Raw genomic sequence first — 23,213 nt, forward strand, 5'->3', positions numbered from 1 at the left:
GATGAGCCGCTGAGACGGTACCAGATGCTTCTCCACACACCGCACAAGCTGACTTTTCTGACTTTACCACAACGTTTTCAAATACACACGTTAGAGGTTGAGAATGCTTCGGCTCAGAGCGTGTGTGTGTGTGTGTGTGGAGGGGGGGTACGGCGACACTAACAATCAGGCATATACTCGGGCAGCCGGGCAGACACGAGGACCAATCCTGCTTTAGGCCCCCAAGCGTGGGCTCCGCCTCAGGAAAGGAGCGGTGCCCTCGCGCTGATTGGCGGAGGCTGGCGCACGCGCAGTATAACTTCGCACGTGTCCGGCTGGTTGGACTCACTCGGTTCGAACATGGCCGAGATGGAGACGCAGAGCTCCGGGACGGAGGACGGCTTCACTCCCGTCACGCGCAGAGGGAGCCGGCGGGCGAAGAAGCGACAGGCCGAGCGGCCGTCAGAGGCGGGACAGGACGGAGATGCCAGCAGCATGGACACAGAGGAGGCGCGGCCGGCGAAGATGCCGATCTTCCCGCCGCTCTCGGGCGAGCGGCTCCTGGTGCGGACCGAGGCGCGGCGGGGTGGAGTCGGGCGTCCAGGCGAAGGATCCGCTCTGGTTTTAAGTCTCGTCCCGCCGGTCTCCAGTCACCTCCTGAATGTGTGCGTGCTTTGTTGCAGGCCGAAAAAGAAGAAACGAGAAGGATTCCTGTCCCCGCTAACAGATACACACCATTAAAAGAGAACTGGATGAAGATATTTACTCCGATAGTGGAACATTTAGGGCTTCAGATACGCTTTAACCTGAAATCAAGAAATGTAGAAATCAGGGTAAGGAGAAGGGTAGCCCTTTCGCTGCCTACCGAGTTTTCTCCCTCAGAAATGAAGATAAATGAATGCATTTCCCTTAATAGAGCTTTTTCTAGTAAGTGGCTGGTGCTTTTGGTGGCTTTGCTCTCTGAAGAAAACTGTTTTTTTTTCCATTCTCTTCCTACTTAGTTCCAGACAGCTTTCAAGGTCTAGCTCAAGCACTTTCTCGTTAGAAGTTTGTACGTTTCTCTTGCGCTTCGGCACCTGCCTTGTTTATCGCAGGATCCTTAGTTGATGGTCTCAGTATGTGTTTGTTGATGCCATGGATCACGGGCATAGTGTGTTAGCCCGAGGTAAAGCTTGTCATTTGGTCTTTAAGGTATGATGTAGGTACCTTCCCATTCCTTCCCCCTACCCCACACATGCCAAAGGATGAGACAAGGGAAGGTTAGAGATTCAGTGCCTTGGCCAGAGTCTTCAACTTTGGTGCTAGAAAGGACCATTTAGGGTCTTCTACGACGACATTTTATTTTATAGATGAAAAAACATAAATCTGGAGTATTTATGGTACTTGCCAAAAGTCACATATAGAGTGGGATCTAGAGTTTGGGACTTTGCTGTTTCTTTCTTTCTTTCTTTCTTTCTTTTTTTTTTTTTTTTTTTTTGAGACTAGGTTTCACTGTGTAGCCTTGGCTGGCCTGGCACTCAAAGGGATCTGGAGGGTACTGGGATTAAAGGCGTGTGTTCCCCTACCCAGCTGGGTTCTGTTTTTAAATGTGCATATCCTGTTAACACAATCCTGTATGCTTTTAAGTTTGTCAAATGGGGAATCTCTTCAAATGGGTTGTGAATTTGTGTGGGAGACCGGAAGGAGTATTTTAGAAATGAGACTGTTTGGGTTTTTAGTACTTTAATTTTCTCGTGTCTGATAAGTGTTTACATTACAAAGCACTCAAGGTTGTCAAGGGGAAGCTTAGAGCTAGACGCGTAAGGCATATTATTTACAGTGGTGGGCGTTCTCTGAATAACAGCTATTTCTGTAGTTCAAGTAATTACTCACAGACAGGATTCCTGCTTAAACTATTCTTGATTTCCTCAGTGCTAGGCATGCAGGTAGTCAGAACTGGAGTTGTTGATTTGGGAAATAGGAGCATATAAATGGTCCCTTAAGACAGAACGTCAGGTCAGGACTCCTTGGGGGATACTGCCGTGATGGAGAAGAGAGGACTTGTCTGGACATTTACTAGAGGACAGAATGGGTGTGAGCCCCTGGTATGCTAGAGACCAACCTCCATTAGTCATAGTGAATGGGTTTGTGTAGAATTTCCCCAGCTTTGGGGCCAGAAGGTTCCCTTGTACAAATTAAAGGGAATGCTTATTCCACCTTAAAGGGGTCTCAACAATATTGGGGAGGGTGGTTGATGGTGAAGGAAATTATAATAAAATGTCATTTCTAGTATTTTATTTTTAGAAATGCTTTCTTTCTCATCCCCTCCATATGTGCACCTCTTTTTTCAGACTTGTAAAGACACCAAGGATGTCAGTGCCCTGACCAAAGCAGCCGACTTTGTGAAGGCCTTTGTTCTCGGATTTCAGGTGGAGGTGAGTGGTCTCACGAGACTTGGAAATGCACAGTGTAGACTTTTCAGTGGCTGGATCATTTTCCAAACCTTTGAGTTTTGTCATTGTGGTGTCTGGATTTTGGTTGTAAAAATGAAAAGGCCTTGATGATGCCTACTTTTGTTTTGTAGGACGCACTCGCACTGATCAGGCTGGACGACCTCTTCCTGGAGTCTTTTGAGATAACCGATGGTGAGGGAAGCAGGCGGGTGGTTCTTCTGTGTGAACCATCAGCCTTTGTGTTTCCGACTGTGTTGTGTTGTGTCTGGTTTTCTAATAGCTTCAGTTGAGCTGCATTACTAACACTTTTCAGAAGATGTATATTCGTGTTGTTTAGTAGAAAAACTCAATAGCTAGCCACCTGATGTCTTGTTTTTCTTGTTTAGTTAAGCCCTTAAAAGGAGACCACCTGTCAAGGGCAATAGGAAGAATTGCTGGCAAAGGAGGAAAAACCAAATTTACCATTGAGAATGTGACACGGACGCGGATTGTTTTGGCAGATGTGTAAGTATCTTGTCTTGAGAAAATTTTCATGATTTGTAGTTGATCTTACTAGTTTCAAAAAGGTCGTAGTTTTTATTTGTTGTAAATTTTTTCTCCTTTTGGTATTGGGGACTGCCTCTGGGATGTTGTGCATTCTGGTCGTGTACCATACCACTGCTTTATAATAGTTGCCTTTAACCCACATTGGGTTTTTCTAGTTGTGTTGTTCTAGTTGAATATTCACCAACTTGAAAGGATGATGAGATAATCAAGGAAATTTCAGTAATTGTCCCCCTGAGAATAAAAGAAATAACTTAGACATACTGTTAAGATGATTTATTAAAGGGAAGCTTTACATTTTATCTTGGACAAATCTATTAAATCCTTAAGGGAAGTACAAATAGTAGGTGTTTGAAATCCCATTGTGAGGTTTTCCTTTAAGTCAGATAGTTGCATGTGCCTGTATATAAGATGATAGAGGCTATCGACGAAGGTGGGGTTCTGATGCGGAGCTGGGAGTACCTCTGAGGTCAGAGCTGCTCTGTTCCCGTGTTGGTGTTAAACAGGCAGATATGTCTCAGAACTGATAGACTATGAAGTTGGCAGACAGCAGTTGACAGACGGGTGAGGATTTCATTTAATATTGTTTTGCTCTAAACATCATTATTTGGACCACATTAATGTAGGCATTCTTTATATTTAAGGGCAACTGTTATATTGGTGGTCCTCTCCTTGAAGCCAAATATCATAATTCTGCTCTTTTATGAATTGAGTCTTATGAGTCTGAAACATGAGCTTTTTTTCTACTGGAAATTTCAAAGGCACGGAAACAACGATGTTTAAGATGGCTGAACGTAGTCTGAAAGTTTTTGTAAAGTTGTTTGAGAAAGGGTATTTTTGGCACAATTTACATGAGTAAACAAATTCACCTGACAGCCTTGTCAGTCCAGCGGGTCCCTTAGCATGGCAGTCCTGCTGCCCTGCCACACCCATACTGCCCACCCTCAGGGTCCCCAAGCATCATTTTAACCAGTCCTTTACCCCACCCTAGTCCCAGTGTGTATTCATTTAGCACATTGCTTTGAACGCTTCATTTTGTTGGGACAGCAGTAGTTCACTTTTTTTAAATAACCAAGTACCATTCTAATTACAGTTGATGGGCATTTGGAATGTTTCATTTTGGAGTCATTAAATACCAAATTCTGATGTAAGGGTACTTTTTTTTTAATCTTTTGATTAATTTTGAATTAGATTTAAGATGTAACAATAGTTGTTTTTTGTTGTTGTTGTTACATTTAGAATTTTGTTGTTCATTATCATAAGCTAGTGGGCTTCCTGAGTAAAACCTGTGACTTTCCTCCTTTGGCAGCCTGTCAGTATCCCACATCTACTAGCATTGGACTTTTTATGTGATATTCTTTGGAATCAGAGAGAAGCATTATATCTCCCAAGTATAAAATAACATCTTATTTAAATGTATGTAAATATCAAAGCTTCTAAAGTAGTTTTTCTTAGCTTTGTAAGTTGAAATTGAAAGATGCATGGTAAGTGAATCAGTGTTACAGTTCTGGGTGTTCAGTGAGCAGCTAAATGGTCTAAGCTTTCTTGATTTCTGCGTCCTTTTCATGTTGTGTCCTCCATCCTTCCCATCCTTACTGCTCAGGATGAAGTCCGGGGCCTCACCCTAGGCAGGGTGTGCGCCTCTGAGCTACATCCCTAGCCCCAAGTCTGCTGATTTCCGACCTTGTATACAATGGAAATACTATCTACCTAGAAAGCGTCCCTTGGAGGATTACATGATAAACCACAGTCACTGATTTGAGAGTTTTAGAAGATTTAGAAAGTTGTCAGCAATCACCCCCTGCCCTGTTTTAGAATGTGGATCTGTTGCAGTTTCGAGTGTTTAGTTTCCCAGGATTCGGTACTGACATGGCTTCGTGGCTAACCTGACTCATTTGCTTCTTTCAGGAAAGTTCACATTCTCGGCTCGTTCCAGAACATTAAGATGGCGAGAACTGCCATTTGCAACCTTATCCTAGGTAACAGCAGTTTATTATTTCCTTGGTGTTTCCTCTGCTTAGGGAATAGAAGGATTCAAGCCTCACTTACAAAGCAGCTTTCATATTGTTAAAGTACTAAACGGAAGTCAAAGAGCTGGTAAAAAGGGAAAAACAGGAATATTTCACTTAGATTCCATCTGTTAGAGAAGAGAAAGGGTTCCTTGGCTAATCTCATTAAATCTCTACACAGAAGAGCTATTCCAAATATAACAGAACAGTTTAGGTTCTACAAAATGGGGGCTGCTGAACACATCCGGCAACTTGATTTAATCTAGTTCTAGAGTTAGCAATTTGCTTAGAGAACTGGAGGTTTTTCTCTGGTGTTCAGGTCTGGCTAGCTGGCTTTTTGAAATGCTATTTTTACAACTGACTTCTCTTAGCAGTGCAAAGTATTTGTCTTCTGTGTAGTTCTGTGTATTTGAATATATTTGTATATATACTTTGCTTTTTTTCTTGAACAGGAAATCCTCCATCAAAGGTGTATGGCAATATCCGAGCAGTGGCCAGTAGAGCAGCGGACCGGTTCTGATTCTCCTCCGACCCTTGAGATGCACACATAAAACAGGGGAAGATCTCCCAGCTGCCTACAGCTCAGGTTCCACGTCAGCCAGAGCAGAAGCAGAAAGAGGAGGTTTAACAGGACTTGTACTCCCCAGCTTCTAGGATAATTTAAATATCAAAATGTAATACTTGTAATACTTAATAATACATTATGTATAAATTGCTGTATTTTTCCCTTAATCCCATGTGGCAGAGTCACAGTTTAAAATCCTGTCATTTACAGGCAACTTTGTAATTTGTCATTTACAGACAGATTTGTAAATAAAGTTACAGCATTTTTTTCTTCTCTGAAAATTTTCATTAAAATCTCCGAAGACTTGTGAATCATTATCCCTGCTACAGGGCACCGACATGACTGCTTCAGAATTGGGGCATAGCACTAGTCTGTGCTATTGAACCTTACGTGCTCAACTTTGCACTCTCGGTGCAATTTATGAAGCCTACATCACAAGGCTTCTCACGTAAATGATGAAAGTAAAGCCATTTTCCCAAGAACTGTTTTCCAAACAGTGTATTCTTATAACTAGTGTCTGTGTATGTGGATTTACTTGTTTCTTATATTGTTTAGAACCTACTTTATTAAACATGATTTAGATACTACACTCTTTTGTTTCTCAAAGGCCCTGGCCAAAACAGTGATTGGCGTATCAGGAAATAACTAAAAGTAGTAGTACTTTTTTGAGCCAAGTGGTGGTGGCGCATGCCTTTAATCCCAGCACTCCAGAGGCGGAGGCAGACTTTGAGTTTGAGGCCATCCTGGCTCTACAGAGCAAATCCCAGGACAGGTTCCAAAAGCTACACAGAAACCCTGTCTTGGGGGGCAGGGGAGTAAATGTTTAAAAAATTTTTAAAAATTGTTAAGTATTTACGAGTGTTTTGTGCATTGGGTATGTGCACTATGTATGTGCCTGGTATCCCCAGACACCAGAACGGGATCAGATCCCTCAAACTGGAATTAACAGAGAAGGTTGTGAACCATGTTTTCTGGGAATAAGTCTGAAAGGTCAGCAATCTTTAGCACTGAGCCAGCTCTAATAAAGAAGGGTTTGTGTGTTTGGAGATAGGTATCACTGTGTAGCCCTGGCTAGCCTTGAACCCACAGAACTTCCCCTGCTTCTGCTTCCTGAGTGCTGGAATTCAGGGTGTACACCACCACATCCAGCATAAATTTTAGTTTCATTTATGTGAATTTGGTGTGTGTGTGTGTGTGTATTCCTGCCACGTGTATAGAGGGGTGTGTGTGGGTGCCGGCCACATGTATATAGGTGTGTGTGTGTGTAGGTGCCTGCACACGTATAGGGGTATATGTGTGTGGGGGTGCCTGCCACGTGTATAGGGATGTGGGGGGGTGCCTGCACATGTGTATAGGGGTGTGGGGGGGTGCCTGCCACGTGTATAGGGGTGTGTGCAGGTGCCTGCAACATGTGTATAGGGATGTGTGTGTGGGCGGGTACCTGCACATGTGTATAGGGGTGTGTGTGGGGGGGGTGCCTGCCACGTATGTATAGGGGTGTGGGGGGGTGCCTGCCATGTGTATAGGGGTGTGTGTGCGGGTGCCTGCAACATGTGTATAGGGATGTGTGTGTGGGGGTGCCTGCAACATGTGTATAGGGATGTGTGTGGGGGTGCCTGCACGTGTATAGGGGTGGGGGGGTGCCTGCCACGTGTGTATAGGGGTGTGTTGGGGGGGTGCCTGCCACGTGTATAGGGGTGTGTGTGCGGGTGCCTGCAACATGTGTATAGGGATGTGTGTGTGGAGGTGTGCCTGCACATGTGTATAGGGGTGTGTGGGGGGTGCCTGCCACGTGTATAGGGGTGTGTGCAGGTGCCTGCAACATGTGTATAGGGATGTGTGTGTGGGGGGGTACCTGCACATGTGTATAGGGGTGTGTGTGGGGGGGTGCCTGCCACGTATGGATAGGGGTGTGGGGGGGTGCCTGCCATGTGTATAGGGGTGTGTGTGCGGGTGCCTGCAACATGTGTATAGGGATGTGTGTGTGGGGGTGCCTGCAACATGTGTATAGGGATGTGTGTGGGGGTGCCTGCACGTGTATAGGGGTGGGGGGGGTGCCTGCCACGTGTGTATAGGGGTGTGTTGGGGGGGTGCCTGCCACGTGTATAGGGGTGTGTGTGCGGGTGCCTGCAACATGTGTATAGGGATGTGTGTGTGGAGGTGTGCCTGCACATGTGTATAGGGGTGTGTGGGGGGGTGCCTGCCACTTGTGAATAGGGGTGTGTTGGGGGGGTGCCTGCCACGTGTATAGGGGTGTGAGTGCAGGTGCCTGCAACATGTGTATAGGGGTGTGAGTGCAGGTGCCTGCAACATGTGTATAGGGGTGTGGGGGGGGTGCCTGCCACACGTGTATAGGGGTTTGCCTGGAGCTGTAGCTACAGGTGGTTGTAAGCCTGATGTGATTGCTGGGGCTGAAACTCCAATCCTCTGAAAGAGCAGCAAGTGCTCTTAACCACCGAGCCATCTCTCCAGTTCCTCTTTGACTTTTGAGACAGGTTATGTAGTTAGTCCAGGCTGGCCTATGACTCACTGTGCAACCCAACTTGCCCCAAACTTGGGACAGTCTGCTGCCTCAGTGTCCCGTGTGCCAGTCGGGGTTACAAACGTGTGCCATCCATGCCCTGCTTAGTTTTTGTTGAGTCTGGGTTCCCTTTTATTTTTTATTTTTGGTTTTTTTGAGAGGGTTTCTCTAGTTTTGGAGCTCTTGGAGACCAGGCTGGCCTCAAACTCAGAGATCTGCCTATCTCTTCCTCCCAACTGCTGGAATTAAAAGTGCGTGCCACCATCGCCAGGCAAGTCTGGGTTCCCTCTTACCGGTAGTGCTAACTACTCAAGCTGCTTTGTACCTTGGATATACTGTCTACCAACAGGAAATTGCTGGAGTGTCCCACCAAAGGAGAAAATATTATCAAATGTTGGGAATTCTCTATTCTGGAGTCTGTAGAGCCTGTAGGAGGTACAAACACATGCCCAGTGAGAGGGATTAAAAATTGTGATGACGCGGCATGTGCTTTTCTGGGAAATCACGTCTATGGCCTTTTCAAATGTCAAATGTGATCGGTGGCTGGGTAATGGTCAGTGTTTTGGGTTTAATTCTAAGGAACTGAGACAGAGTAACATAGTTTTTGCCTGAGAAAGTGTGAGCGTCTATGTTAAAGTATTTTTATTCCTCCTTCCCAAGCACCATGCAATCAGAAGGAGACAATGCTAAGAGGGACTCTCGGAATGTGGATGAATGCATGAAAAGCAATTTGATTGCATCTTGCTGGTAGTTTATCTTAACAACCTGGACCAAATCACTCCTTTAACATCTCCAGTGATAGCAATCCACAGCCAACCTGAAACCTCAGTTTCTGTGGACTGCTACTGGACTAGCCTGTTAACTGAAAGGCCAATTTTGGATCCGCAGCGTCTTTCACAACTCTTAACTATACTTTACTTATTATTACATTGTCTGGATTAAAAGAGAACTGATTTTCTTAGGTAAGCTATGGTACAACTTGGTAATTCTTCTATTGGGGCTCCAGCTCTTGTGTCTGCCTAGCAATAGTGATAGGGATGAAAGTTGACTGTTGAGCACCTGGAGACAGACTTTACTGTTCTAAGAGCCATGTTATGATTGGAGCAATACACTGTTACATTATTGAAAGCATCTATAGCCATTCTGAAAGCTGCAAAATACCTGTCTTGGTAAAGTTTTACTTATTTGGCCAAAGAAAACCAGAATCTCTAGAACTCTCATTTGGATGCTTAGCTGATGGGAAAGGTTGCAACAGGCCTTACAGCTCTACATCAATGTGAACCTGCAACGTGGGGGCGTTTTAAAGACACAGGTGAACACCTCAAGACGTGAACACTACTTTGTACATCCTGAGAACTACACAGAAAGTAAATCTTTAACATCTTGTCCACACCTCTCATTCTAAAACATTCTACACTAAAAAACTCTTTTTGAGGGCTGGAGAGATGGCCCAATGACTAAGAACACTGACTGCTTTTCCAGAGGACCCAGGTTCAATTCCCAGCACCCACCTGTCTGTAACTCATTTTAGGGGACCTGAAGCCATGGCAAAACACCAATGCATGTAAAATAAATAAAATTCTTTTCTGAAATACAGCTTTCCACATTAATCATTGTTAATTGTAGATAATGCAACTTTGTTACTATTTAATGTGCAACCATCATGTTCTGTGTTCTGATGCTCTAAGTTTTTAATGCTAATTGCATTTCTTCCTGTTGCCCTTGGCACAAATTTCATTCATCTCCCGGAATTTTATTATATCAATATAAAAGTGGAGCTATTTCACGTAACAGAGTTTATCCATGTTAGGAAATATGTCAGGTTGTTCCTTCCTGTGGCAGTGTTTATACTTGCCAGAATACCTGGACTGCTGCCAGCCTCTAGCTGGTGCAATGCTGCCGGAACTGAGCCCCTAGTTCAGTAGTAACTAAAGAGGCGGCCAAATCTCTCTCCAATCCTGTTTTTCTAGTTTTTGGAGGAGAGGAAGAAGTTACAGTCTAAAGCTTGTAAAATAGATGGATTTGTGACTTGCATTCCCTTAATGACAGTGCTATTGAACATCATTTCCTGTGCTTAGTGGCCGCTTGTGCATCTACACTGTTCAAGTCCTTTGCCCATATTTTAATTAGGTGTGTTATTGCTGTTGTGTAGACCTTCAGGTTTGATTATCAATCCCTATTTTTCTATATAGTTTACAAACAGAGTTTCCATTTCATTCTGAAGTCATTTTCTTAGGCTCTCTCTCTTCAGATCCTCAACAGTGTGGAGTCCACTATTCAGTGCACACAAATCTTGAAATCTGTAAACACATATGTATGTTCTGGGTCAAAACACCCAACACCCCACAACTCATTTGGGTAAGGGACTTACTTCATTTACCTACCATGAGTATCTCAACACAATTACAGTGCTAATCACATTAAGAATTCTGCAGTACTTTCAAAAATAGGCCAGGCATGGTGACACAGGCTTTTAATCCATCCCAGCACTGGGGAGGCAGAGGCAGGGAGAATCTTTGAGTTCCAGGCCAGTCTAGTCTACAAAACAAGTTCCGTGACAGCTGGGGCTACACAGAGAAACCCCACCTGAAAAAACAAGTCTCAAAAATAGAAGATATAAAACAGCCGCATTTATAAGATTGTAACCAGCCTGGTTTAGTGTGAAGTTAAATGCAATTACAACATGTGTAATCCAAGAACTGCATATAGTTAATTTCCTAAATAATGATCACATACCAAAATCCAGGTGATACTCTGCAAAGTGGACCTATCTGCCAAACAAGCAAACCGCTACTGTGTAAAGCATTGGTTTTTTTATTCTATAAGCAGGGAAGACAAAATATGCTTGGAAGAGGAGGCTGTGGAATAAAGGAAATGAGACCGGGTAAAAGAGTCCCAAGAGTATTTACGTTTTACACCAGGACAATCAGAAAAGTCCCTTTGAGCCAGCACATACACAGGTGAGCAAGGCATTAAAGGCAACTGGAAACGAGGCTGATACACAAGGGTGGGACAAAAGCAAACCAAACCCCCAAGGCACTAGTAACAGGCCCGGGTCGGGAAAGTGAGTGGTCAGGGAGGTAAGCGGAGTCAGGGGACTTTATGATATCAGCATTTTCGTTTGTTCCAGATACTTTGCCTGTAGCTTATGATTCAAAACAAGAAAGCACTGTATCAAGGTTTGTAAACCCTAAAGCATGGGCTGGCCTCCCAACTGTAATAGATGTAAAAGATGACAGAACACATCCAAGCAAGTTTCAAATATTTTATTGTCTTACTCATACAGTATGAAGTCCTCTAAAGATTTCACAACATGACGTGGATCATGCAGAAGAAAATTTAAACATTCAACATAAACCATGCCCTCCCCGCCTCCCTCACACAAACTAAAAAAGAAAAACCCTCATTCCCCAGTAAGGAAATAGTTCGCACTATTTTTTTGTTTCCACAACGCCAGCCAAGATATGCACAAGCAAGAGATATAGAAAGCATTTGCTAAAATATTTGTAACAAATAATTATGTACAAAAAAATTCACAAAAGCCTAGTTCCCTCTTGAGCAGAGCACATGGCGGCTGACACTGGGACAGACCAAACCGCGGGCTGGGATTGGAAGCCACGCACTGATCCAGAGGAACAAAGTAGTTACATGTCGTGGAGATTTTCATTTTGAGTATTATTAACATTTCCAAAGTTTGGCAACATCATCTTTTAAAATTATGCAAATTATGTAAACAAGAGGTACATTTTAAATTGATCTACATGCAAAACTCCATGTCATGCAAAGACACCAAGCACCGGGATTTTTCTCTCACAGACAGAGCCCATGGTGTGTGCAGCACTCAGTTGAAGGAACAGCGGTGGCAGGCAGGTGTGCTCAATTTAATATTCTTTCACCTTGATTCAACCCGCCCTTTACCAGTCTTGATTATCATTCTTGATTATAAAACCAATTTTAATAGAAAAATTACATAGGGAAGACTCATATAAAACTAACCCAGAAGGGTCTACTTCCAGCCAATAGTACCTTTGCAGAAAAGGGAAGGGATAAGGTCACGTGGTAAAACATGACATACTTTTATGTCACACAAATTTAATGTCATTATCCATCACTAATCATGTGGGCAAAACAACAAAAACCTTTATGTGCTATCTTGCTTTCTGGCAAAGAAATTTTAAAAGTACAAATCTGAACAAAATCTATTCTCCTCTGCATATGGATTAGCAAACAGGATTTTACATAAATATGTGCTCATTAAAGTGTCACTAGTTTTTTTTTTTGATTAACTGATACATCTTTTGAAATGCAGAAGGGAAATTCATGATTCATACACAGTTTAGTGACAAAGTCATTGTGGATAATAAAGCAAGGATAATCCATTACATGATTACTTTGGATTTTCTTCACTAAATAATACATTTTTTAAAAAGTCATGACTGCCTCAGAAAACTCCTGACCTTTATAAAATCACAATTGCTAATTACAATTACTCAGGGACACCTAATAAAAATAACAGCGACTGTAAAGTATCAGCCTGAAGCAGCCATAGCATATGCAGTTCTTCTATGGACAAAAGAGCCCACTCTTGGCAACAGCACTGAACTAGACCTCCAACTGAGATGGACTAAACGCTGCTCAGCAATAAGACGCGGTCCCTGGAAATATATCAGAGATATAAATAAAGTTATAGACTCGTTACAAAAATGTAATTAAGGTAAATAATAGGGCATTAACAAATGCTTTATCAATCTCTCAAAGGAGAAAGCACAGAGAAAGGAAATAGCTGGCCTAATACCTGGCGCAAATTGTACAATCCTATATCTACATATAAAACTGTGTGAAATAAAAGGAAGGATGTTTTATGTTCTGCTTGGCACTTTTTGTACTCTAACATTTTGTTTCTGAATCAAGTATATTAAATTAAAGCCAACCTACTAAATATATAGAAAGCTACATATATCTATATATAAATATTTACATATGTATATATAGATACTTTCTTGTTATAAAAGATGAAGAAAAATAAATTAAAAAGCCAACCCCTTCCCTTTCTCCACCATGCTGATATGCTCTTTTCAGGTTGCTGTCCTTCAAACCTTAAAGTGCTACACAGAGTTATTGAGAGAGTAGGAGTTCAATAACACTTAGTTGGCTTCATGAGGCTCATGTTGGAAAATGTGGCTTCACAGAGAAAAATACTTCCATTTAAATACACAGAGAGCATTGCTGGACGTCTTGAGCAGATCTTCAGAGATGGAGAAGAAAGCAAAAGTGTTGGATGGTATTCTCCAAAGAGTCACACATCTACCACCATCTTTTTGTGGATATCTAGGCCACCTACAACCTGCGACAGACAGAGACAAGTCTTTAGTAGTAAAACAACTGTCCTGGCGACTTTTGTCAACTTGTCAGGCTAGCGACATCTGGGAAGAGCAGCCTTAACTAAGAAAATGCCTCCATCAGAATCAGACTGCCTGTGGGTCAGTCTGTGGAACAGTTTCTTAATTCATGATTGATGTGGGTGGGAGGCCCCAGGCCATTGTGAATGGTGCCACCCCTGGGCAGGTGGGCACTGGGTAGGTGAGCAAGCCACGGAAGACAAGACAGTAAGCAGTATTCTCCGTGGCTTCTGCATCAGTTCCTGCCCTGATTTCCCTTCCTGGTGGATTACAACTCTAAGACGCTGGTGACTGAGAAAACTTAGTGACAAGGTCAGGCCCATTTCTTTCATAGATAAATATCCTGCTCCCTACCCATCCCCCACCCCACCATTCCTTCCTACCATCTGCCTGGAGGATCTGACTGTAGGTGTCAGGGCAGGTTCCACAAGACTGAACATGTTAATGTGCAATTATTTTTATAACAGCTGCTGAAGAACTAAGCTCAGCCCAACTGCTCCTCAAAGCAACTACACACGGAATTGTTACCCAGGATCAGCACAAAGAAGCTGATGCAACTGGTGGACTGGGCCAGGCTCTGTTTCAAGCTGGAAGAACTGGATGGTGTCATCTGTGTGTTACTGGTTTTGAAGGCTTGAGGGGAGATGTAGACCTTGGGAAAACATTGCCTGAAGTCCTGAAGGTGAATCCTAGATTTCAATAGATAGCCTAGAATGTTAGATGCCAGGACCATGGAGGTTCTGCCAGGGAGAGCTGTAGAGCTGGAATGAAGTGGATCAAAAAAGAAGGGCTACGTGTGCTGCAGACAGACAGTCCCACCCCTGGGCAGATGGGCCTGGGCTGATGGAAAAGGAAGCTGAAAAGAAGCCTGGAAGCAGCGATTCTCCACAGCTTCAGTTCCTGCCTTGGCTTCCATGCTCATTATACACACTAAAAATACCTAAGAAGAAACTCCAACTAGGGCTATGCATCCATCACTGGCCCGTGGGGCACTTTCTTGATTCACGAATGATGTTGGAGGGCCCAGCACACTGAACAGCAGTCCCACTCCCACCCACAGCAGGTGGTTCTGGTTGTATACAAACAAGCGGAGCAAGCCCCAGAAAATAAGCCAGCAAACAGTGCTCTTCCACAGTCTCTGTGCCAGTTCCTACCTCCAGGTTCCTGTCTGGAGCTCCTGTCCTGGGCAGGCTACAGTGTGGAAGTGTAAGATAAATCCTTTCTTCTCCTAGCTTGTTCTGTTTGGTGTTTACCACAGGAAGAGAAACCAAACTAAATCCAGACCTGCTTCTGCCAGTGATTTAACTGTAACTTTTCCTTCCTCAAGCTGCTTTTGGTCAGCAACAAGAAGCCAGCTAGAAGACTACTCCAGCTTCTAAGAGGATGGAGGTGTGGGGGTGAAAGCGGTCTGGTTCTTACAGAACGCCTCCATGCAGGACCCCCTCATAAAGGTCTACAGTGACATCAGCTACCCAGCCTTGTCTGTCTGTCCTTCTCTCTGACTTGTTATGTTACACTGATTGCATTTTATATTATAACATGGTTATAACCTTATGGGGACGGGGGTAGAAGGTGTGGCTTTTAAAATGGTGTGCTTGGGTGTCAAGCTGACAAAAGGTGAAGCTGTTTGTTAACCTGACAGTCTAGAATCGCCCTTGACAGGCTTCTGGGTGTGCCTCTGGTAGATAGCAGAGTACCGAGATAGCACTAAGAGTGAGAAGATCCGCCCCACTGCGGGCAGACATTCTCAGGTTAGATCTGCAGGTGGAAAGGAGAGTCGAGTGGAAGCTGCATCCGTCATCATCCTCATCCTGACTGGTGACATGTGACCAGGTGCCTTGAGATCATGCCACCCTCAATGGGCATGGCAGACTCTATCTAGTCTTGAACTGTGAGCTAGAATAAACCCTACCCTTTAGTCACCTGCTACATTTTTAGACCAACAGGGTAAGTCTGTGTGTACACATTACATAATATCCTAAGACAAACTTGTGCTTCTCTCTCACTTTTAGGAAACTTCACTTTAAGCACATTTTATTCCACTCACAGGCTGTACTGTGAGGAAATCGGCCTATGGACAGACAGTGGGGTGTTTGCTTGTCTGATGAACCCGCCGTGAGCTGCACAACTATCAAATGGGCCCACTTGTTGCATAATTTCCATTTGTCTCTATCTGTGTGAGTGACCCCCCCCCCCCGGCTCCAGAAAGGTCAACGAACAACTTGAGAGGCTTGGTTCTCCCCTCCCACCAAATAGGTCACCAAGAGATCAGATCAGTAGGCTTGCAGGCCAGCACTTTTACCCACTCCTTGTGGGGTCTAAATGTAAACCAGGACTGGGAAACCTTCCTAGGTAAGTATCTACCAATGACTGACAAAACTCTCAAGAACGTATATCTTTGCCTCTCGTCTAGAAGCGTCTATATTCTCTGCCTTTAGCTTGTAGTTGAAAATGCTTTGTGCTAAGGACAGTGGTACAGAAGACAAACTGCAGGAAAGCTAAGAGGCACTGAATCCTTGGCTCTGGAGTGAAGGAAGGTTCTACCTCGTGCTAAGTTTCCTAGAACTCCCAGTACCTATGAGACTCCACTGGACACAGAACCCCTGTGACAGAACAGAAGAACCCATTCATTGACACCTTGAAAGAGGAAGGCACAAACCACTAGGCCAACTGCAAAGCATCTAAGGTTAGGATGGCAGGGCTCTTGCCCCTTTTCTAGGGTCCTCGTGACTCAGTTTCTGGTGTTGTCAGCTAAAATTCATGAACACAAGACTGTTTTACACTGAAACATCTTTTTCTCTTTTAAAAACAAATAATTTATTGGTTTTTTTTCTAATGTTCATTAGTATTTTGCCTGCATGCACGTTTGTGTGAGAGTATTAGACACTCTGGAACTGGAGTTATGGACAGAAGTGAGCGTCACGTGGGAATTAAACCTGGGACCTCTGGAAGAGCAGCCAGCACTCTCAACCTCTGAGCCATCTCTCCAGTCCCATCAAAGCATTTTCAAACATGCTTTTTGTTGCTACTTGCAGTACTGAGTGGGCACTGGCCCAATGCTGCATGCATGGTGGCAGGCAAGTGCTCTCCAACTAAGCCTTATTCTCAGCTCAGTGGGTGAGTTGTAAACAAATCTTAAAAATATATCCGACTTATAATTTCGATGGCCTATCAGCAAGTAAGTTACTAGTACCGTAGAGAGAAGGCTATGTTGGTCAAAAGCTTGCCATGCAAGCGTAAGGCTCTGTGTTAGAACCCACATAAAAAGCTGGGTGTGGTAGCATGTATTTGTTGGGTTTTTTGTTTGTTTTGCAGGGGGGGGGGATGGTTTATCTTAGTAGCCCGGGCTATTCTGAAACTCCCTCTGTAAATCATGCTGGCCTTAAACTCAGAGATCCATCTGCCTCTGCCTCCCAAATGCTGAGGCCCACTGTCAGCAGCGGTGAGGCCGACAGGAGACCCTCGGGGCCTGCTGGCCAGCTGGTCTAGCAGAAATCGTGAGCTTCAGAATCAGTGCAGAAGAGTTCAAAAACTAAGGACAGCATATGAGACAGACACTTCCAGCCTCCACATACACCCACGCACACCCATCCCCAATCATACCACTATCATTCCTGCAGCGTTTTATCAGACTGCTTATGTATACTATTTCTTGAGAATAGTATCTCTTAATTACCAGCAGTTAAAACATATTCCAAAATTTGAATGTGAGGCAATTGGGTGAAACAGAATTTCAAATCAAATTAATGCTTATGCAATTGTCTAGTCAATGGTCCTTAAAAGGTTTTAGAACTCGCTAACAGAAGAGTCAGCCTTCGCACTTACAGCACAGAATTCCTCGAAGGATATTCGCCCGTCTCCGTCCTTATCTGCATTTATGATGGTCTTGTCTACAATCTGCTGTAACTGTGTATCTTTCAGGTTATTCCCCACCATCATCTTCAACACCTGGAAGAGTTCCCCATTGGAAATATAGCCATCTTTATCCATGTCATAGATACGGAAAGCAACTAAAAACAAACAAGAAACAGGCAAATCAACGCAATTATAAGGCAGATACAAATACTATAAATGAAAAGCTGTATTACCAACTATCTAGAGTTTACTACGAAGATGGCACCTTTTAAAATATAGAAGCTACATACACAGTTTGACTTAACATTAACTGATTAGAAGTTGAGCTATGGAGTGTAGACTACCCGGGCACAAAAACCAGTACAACTTACAGCACGTGATGTGCCTGTTCTCAGAAACATCTGCTTTCCAGCTACACCGCTACAAACAGCGTATATTCAAATATACTACTAGCTGCAAACATAGTAAGTGCTTTTCAGAAGTCTAAGACGCAACACGCAATGGTAGTTTAAGGGAGAATACTTACACCTCAACTTCTGTTCCTTATCGCCTTTGACACTGAACTGAGAGACTCCTTCAATGAATTCTAAATAAAAGTTGAAAATGTTTATAAATCACAACTTTAAATTTTTATAAAGAAAAGCAACATTCAAAGGGTTATTTCTTGTGCAAAACACTAAAAATAGTGAACAGAGAAATCCTGTCTTGAAAAACCAAACCAAACCAAAACAGTAGCGCTGAAAAACCAGTATGTTAATTTTAAAGCTTCCAAACACAAGGTTTCTTTTTTTTTTTATTTAAACTTTTAATTTTATTTGAGTTCTCAAGATTAATCAATTTGAGTTATATGTTAAGGCCTGTAAAGCCATTAACACTCAAAACCACCCTTTAAGGATATTTATTTAACCAGTTTTCTTTATACTATGACAAGAAAAAGACTGTACATTATTTTAGCAAAACAAAAAAGCATTTAGGTTTGTAGCTATACTTTGTTTATAATGTAACAAAGCTTGCCTGAAGAGGGAAGTGCAGAGCTAAGCCACTAGGTAGCCACAGAGGCCAGGCAATGGTGGCACACACTTTAATTCCAGCACTTGGGCGAAAGGGGCAGAGGGATCTCTCTGAGTTCAAAGACACCCTGGGCTACACAAGATTGAATCTGTCTACTTAAAGAGAAACAGAGCTCACACAAAAAATAATGCCAGCACTTGGGATCACAGTCTTTATTCCCGCACTAGGGAGGTGGAGACAGGACTGATATGGCTGGGTGGAGAGAGGAATACAGGTGAGAGGAGACAGGAGCTCAGAGCAGTCTGAGGATGCAGTCTGCGGCTTCACAGAGAGAGCATTCAGTCTGAGGATTCATGGAGAAAGGACTGCCCTTTCAGTCTGAGGTAGATAGAGGTAAGAGCTAGTAGCTGGCTGTTCTGCTTCTCTAATCTTCACACAAGCTTTATTTTTTAGATTACAAACAAAATATCACTATATATGTTTCCATTCCAAAACATGTAAAAAATACTGTTAGAAATTTCTAGAAAAATTATTTACTTACAATCTGGTAAACAATAATTCTTAAAAAACAAAACAAGAACATTGACAATTCTAGCTAAATGTGTATTTTTAAAAGCTTAAGATCAAATGTACAATGGTACATCAGTTGATCAATATTTGCATAAAAGATTCCTCGATGTCGAGCTGAAATGAAGGACACATGGGCTACCAAAATTGACCAGTACAGGTCTCATTAAAATAAAATTTTAAAAAAGGTAAGAAAAAGGAAAAAATATAGTTTTTAATATTGTTAAGCTGTCCTTGAATGAGAATGATTTTTCTTAAAACAGGAAATATTAAATATTCCTTTTTGTGGTAGACTATACTCTTAAAGACACACATCAACAATTTATGAAGCAAAAAGGATAATTAAATCTACATAACAAATTTTCAAGTTTTAGCATAAACTTTAATTATAAAATCATCAAAAATAGACACTTAAAAAAAAACTAGTTTCATTCTTGTTTAGAGTGTGCTAAGACTAACTTTAAAAGCAAAATGCTCTTCATTACCTTTGAAGTCCACCTCTCCATTTCCGTCTGTGTCAAAGATGTCGATTACCCGCTGCACTAAAGGGTTCTGTTGTAACTCGGGCAGAGACATGAACTCTTCCACACTCAAAGAACCAGAATTGTCCAAATCAAGCTTCTTGAATCTCTTTCCTAGCCTTTTAATTTCATCAGCATCAACTAAAAGCAAACCAAAAAGTAGCAAGATTTTAACTTCCAATTTGATCTAAGAAACCACAAATTGCTTCTAAGTAAATACAACAAATATTTTTGCTTGGTTACATTTCTATTTGTTCTTGCCATAGCCTATGGTTGCTAGGCAGCCAGCTATCCCAGAGTGACAATGCTTTACCAAGCTGACCCTGGAGGTCTGTGATACACACTGAATCAGTTTCTGCTCCTTTATTTCCATTTTTAAAGTATAACTTATGTCTAATACCGCATGATTAAAAATCCCAACCTTTCCCACCCATTTTACCCAGCAAAATATTCGGGGACTTTATGTGGGTTTCTTGAACATTCTTTCAGGTTTTTCAACATTCTTCCAGGTATGAGCAACTATAACACACCTTTTACTTCTCTCCTCAAAACTCGCTTTTCGGTACTTCTAAAGAAAAGCAGAGGGTACAGAGATGGCCAAGTACTTAAGAGAGCTGCCTGCTAGCACTTCCAGAGGACCCATGTTCAACTACCTACCAGCACCCACATAGTAGTTCATAACCATCTGTAACTATAGTTCTAGGGAGTCTGATGCCCTGTGCTGGTCTCTGAGGGCATCAGGAACTTAAGTGGTGCACAGACATACATGTAGCCAAAACATACAAACACATAAAATTTAGAAAAGAAAAGCCGGTGTCAAAGTACCTTCTAAATATCTATGTTTATGACATACACACATGATACTCATCGTAGGAACTTAAAACTAAAGGGTACACTTAAAATATAAAAACATATTAAAATGGATACAGCAAAAAAAATATCTATGATACTAAAGACCAGAGTCACAGGATGGCACTGATGTCTCCCATAATTCAAAAAAGGTGAAGAAGTAATGTCAGTAAAATATGGACCTCTATGTATTAATGGAGATTTCCCCAGTACAGACACTCTAAGACTTACACTCACAGGAATGCACAGAAGACATCACATCTAGCAGACATCACACACTAGCCTTGTCTCACATACATGCATTGACAGCTGGGTGAAACCTAACTCTCCAAGCTGCTTTTGGTAAATTATGCCAAAGGCCCCTGTAACAGAGCACACTACAGAACACGGTATCCACCATGGCAGCTGGTAGTTACAGCTTACTGTACTGTGCAGCGTTCTTCAGAGTATTGGGGGGGGGGGGAATATTTATGTCACATGTATGTGGTTACATAGATACTTGTGTGTACATATACATATATACATACACACACACACGTATATATGTATGTATCACGCATCTTAGAAGACCAAAATTCTCTTCTCAAAAGTGTAGCATCTGCCCCTGATTACCTGATTTAAAGCTGACATGGAAGGCAAAGCCAAAAACAGTGTTTAGGGGTGGAGGCCAAAAAAAGAAAAAGGTGTTTGAAGTCAAGATCAGAAAACACAAAGTTCAAAAAAGGAAGCATAGTTCTCTTCATACACTGCCTGCAGTGAGCAAGACCTGCTGCGATCATGGTAACATATCAGATGGGATTTAACTAGGGAAATGCCAGTTTTTACCAACCTACCACCCATGGAGACAGCACTAAAACAGCTCAAACTAATCCTGTGCCGCCATTCAGGCTTTAGCGGTAACCAGTCAGCAGTGCTGTGCGTAAGCAGTGAAGCATACGTTCCCACATCATCTGATCCTACTACCTTTTACCAAAAATTTCATTTCTCCTTTAAAAACAAACAAACAAACTTCAGTCTGTCATGTGTTTCACCAAACTGTAACGTGTGGTTTTTCCACTTTTTAGAAGGACAGCTATAAAAATATTTTTTCCTTTCAAAACAGGGTATTGTCCTGAGGGAAGGCCTCACTATGTAGCCTTGGCTGGCCTGCAGTCGCTGTGCAGACTGCACTGCCCTTGAGTTCAGAGGATCTGCTTGGCTCTGCCTCCCAGGTGCAGATTACCGTTTCTTTACAACTTACCTATCAAACTGAACTGTGTGAACCCAAGTGAACCGTAATGCCACACTTAGGCCGAAGAGTTTTTAAAAGTGATCAAAATTTCATGATTATGTACTTTTAGTATGTTCCAAATCCAGTCTAAATTATCTTAGACCTTGGTTTCCTTGGTAACTGTAACCTTTGATCCCTGTACCTGAGCTAACACCCTACTGACTATTAGGTTTGGGGTAAATTAACTTAGCAGACCATGGTCTTCCAGCGACCCAAAAGCTAAGAATGTTAACCAGGAGCATCTGAACCTACAGCAAAGATTTCTCGGCTTTAAGGTAATCTATTCATCACAGATCCTCGTCAACAGATTTCCTTAAATACATTAGTTTTATAACTTCCGTTCATTCTGCAGCTATCAAGAAGGAATTTAATGGTGACGTGTTATTCAGATAACCCGACTGTCTGTCCCCGACATATAGTCACTTTTATTTGTGTAGAGAAGACTGCCTTCCCACTGGAGTCCAGGATGGGATTCTCTGTTTCTGCCATCCCATGTGACTCACGGGAGCATCTACTTCACACCGCTGTTTACCTGTCAGCACCTAGGACGATACACCCCAAGATCTGCGCTGCCTTCCCAGGTACATGAGAAGTTCCTTCTGGGGCCTGGATCTCCTCTTTGGTCAGCAGTCTGGTATGTTCTAAAACAGGTCGTTAGATGACCCTCACTGCAGAGTGGCAGGCCTTTGTCTGCCGTCTTTCCTCCACCACTCTTCTGGCTTAGCATTTGCTTCTGCATCTTCTGTTTCCTGTCACCTGGCTACTTTAGTATAGAAATTCTCTGAGCAACTAATCCTAGAAACACTGAAGAGGCCTATGAATTTTCCAGTCCTATAGGGTGCAGGTGTTAAGGGGACCTTCCTAGGACCTTCAATGGCCTCAAAGGGAAGCCCTAAGGTGGCATACTTCCTGCCTAAATTGGAAAAAAACTTCCATATGTGCAAGACATACTTACGGGTAATCTTTTAAATACTGGGCTGCCTCATGACACCCCAAACTCCTGTGAGATAATATTCCTAGTTATTAGTTCCATGGGAGGAACTAAGTACCTCAGGGTGAGAGCAAGGAAACCACTCTTGTTAGCTGCACAGAAATATAATCCAAAAAAAATCCCATCAGATCACATAAACAGTTTTAGGAAAGAAGGCGGACAAAAGACTAAAATGGGAAATAAAACTTCAGGAAAGGAAGCATTTGCTGGGGAAGGGCTAATTAGTAGCTGACTTCACAGTTTACAGTTAGCATTCTACCTGGAGAGCTGCGAGTATTTGGGGAAGTAGAGAATAGCTGATATTCCGGAACGGTCTACTCACTTATTTTTTACATACTACAAGTTCCAATCAAAAGATTAAAAATAGCCAGCCTAATAGGAATTCAAAAGCAACCCAAGAAATGAAGAAATTAGTAGTTTAAGAGAAATTCAAGTGTTTAGCAAACTACGGAACTCGAGGAGCAAAGGAACTATTAAGGTGCAGGAAGCCAATCTTAGAGACACCACGGAACTGAAGGCGAATTCTGAGGGCCCCAACTTGCTCAGCCCCTCGCCTCTCTTCTCTGGCTTTGCCTCCTCACGCTCTCCTCGCCTTAGGAATCCCCAAGGAAACAAAGTACTGCATCAAAGGAAGACACTGTTACATCCTCTACCCAGGAGCCTAAGGGGAGAGAAGAGTTGATACAATCTGTTCTCTGGAC

General features: G+C 42.7%; 2 protein-coding genes across 2 annotated transcripts in view; one reads left to right on the top strand and one right to left on the bottom strand.

The window, feature by feature from the left end:
- Positions 1–304: 304 nt before the first annotated feature.
- On the top strand, positions 305–5,839 carry Pno1 (partner of NOB1 homolog). The gene is made up of 7 exons (XM_041669445.1): positions 305–543; positions 663–812; positions 2,310–2,393; positions 2,543–2,603; positions 2,798–2,915; positions 4,863–4,933; positions 5,416–5,839. Exons 1-7 carry the CDS (start codon positions 340–342, stop codon positions 5,481–5,483), a joined length of 756 nt encoding a protein of 251 aa, XP_041525379.1. The 5' UTR covers positions 305–339; the 3' UTR covers positions 5,484–5,839.
- Positions 5,840–11,300: 5,461 nt separating this feature from the next.
- The window catches only part of Ppp3r1 (protein phosphatase 3 regulatory subunit B, alpha), a 46,440-nt gene continuing 34,527 nt past the window's right edge, over positions 11,301–23,213 (bottom strand). The window contains exons 3-6 of the mRNA XM_041669505.1: positions 19,367–19,543; positions 17,830–17,889; positions 17,274–17,458; positions 11,301–13,393 (exon numbers count right to left, since the gene is read on the bottom strand). Coding sequence (XP_041525439.1) covers positions 13,346–13,393; positions 17,274–17,458; positions 17,830–17,889; positions 19,367–19,543 — 470 coding nt within the window. The 3' untranslated portion in view covers positions 11,301–13,345. The remainder of the gene's footprint in view (positions 13,394–17,273; positions 17,459–17,829; positions 17,890–19,366; positions 19,544–23,213) is intronic.

The sequence above is a fragment of the Microtus oregoni genome, unplaced genomic scaffold, assembly GCF_018167655.1.
Source record: "Microtus oregoni isolate MIOR12 unplaced genomic scaffold, Mior012 000019F_ref0000042, whole genome shotgun sequence".
Taxonomy (NCBI): domain Eukaryota; kingdom Metazoa; phylum Chordata; class Mammalia; order Rodentia; family Cricetidae; genus Microtus; species Microtus oregoni.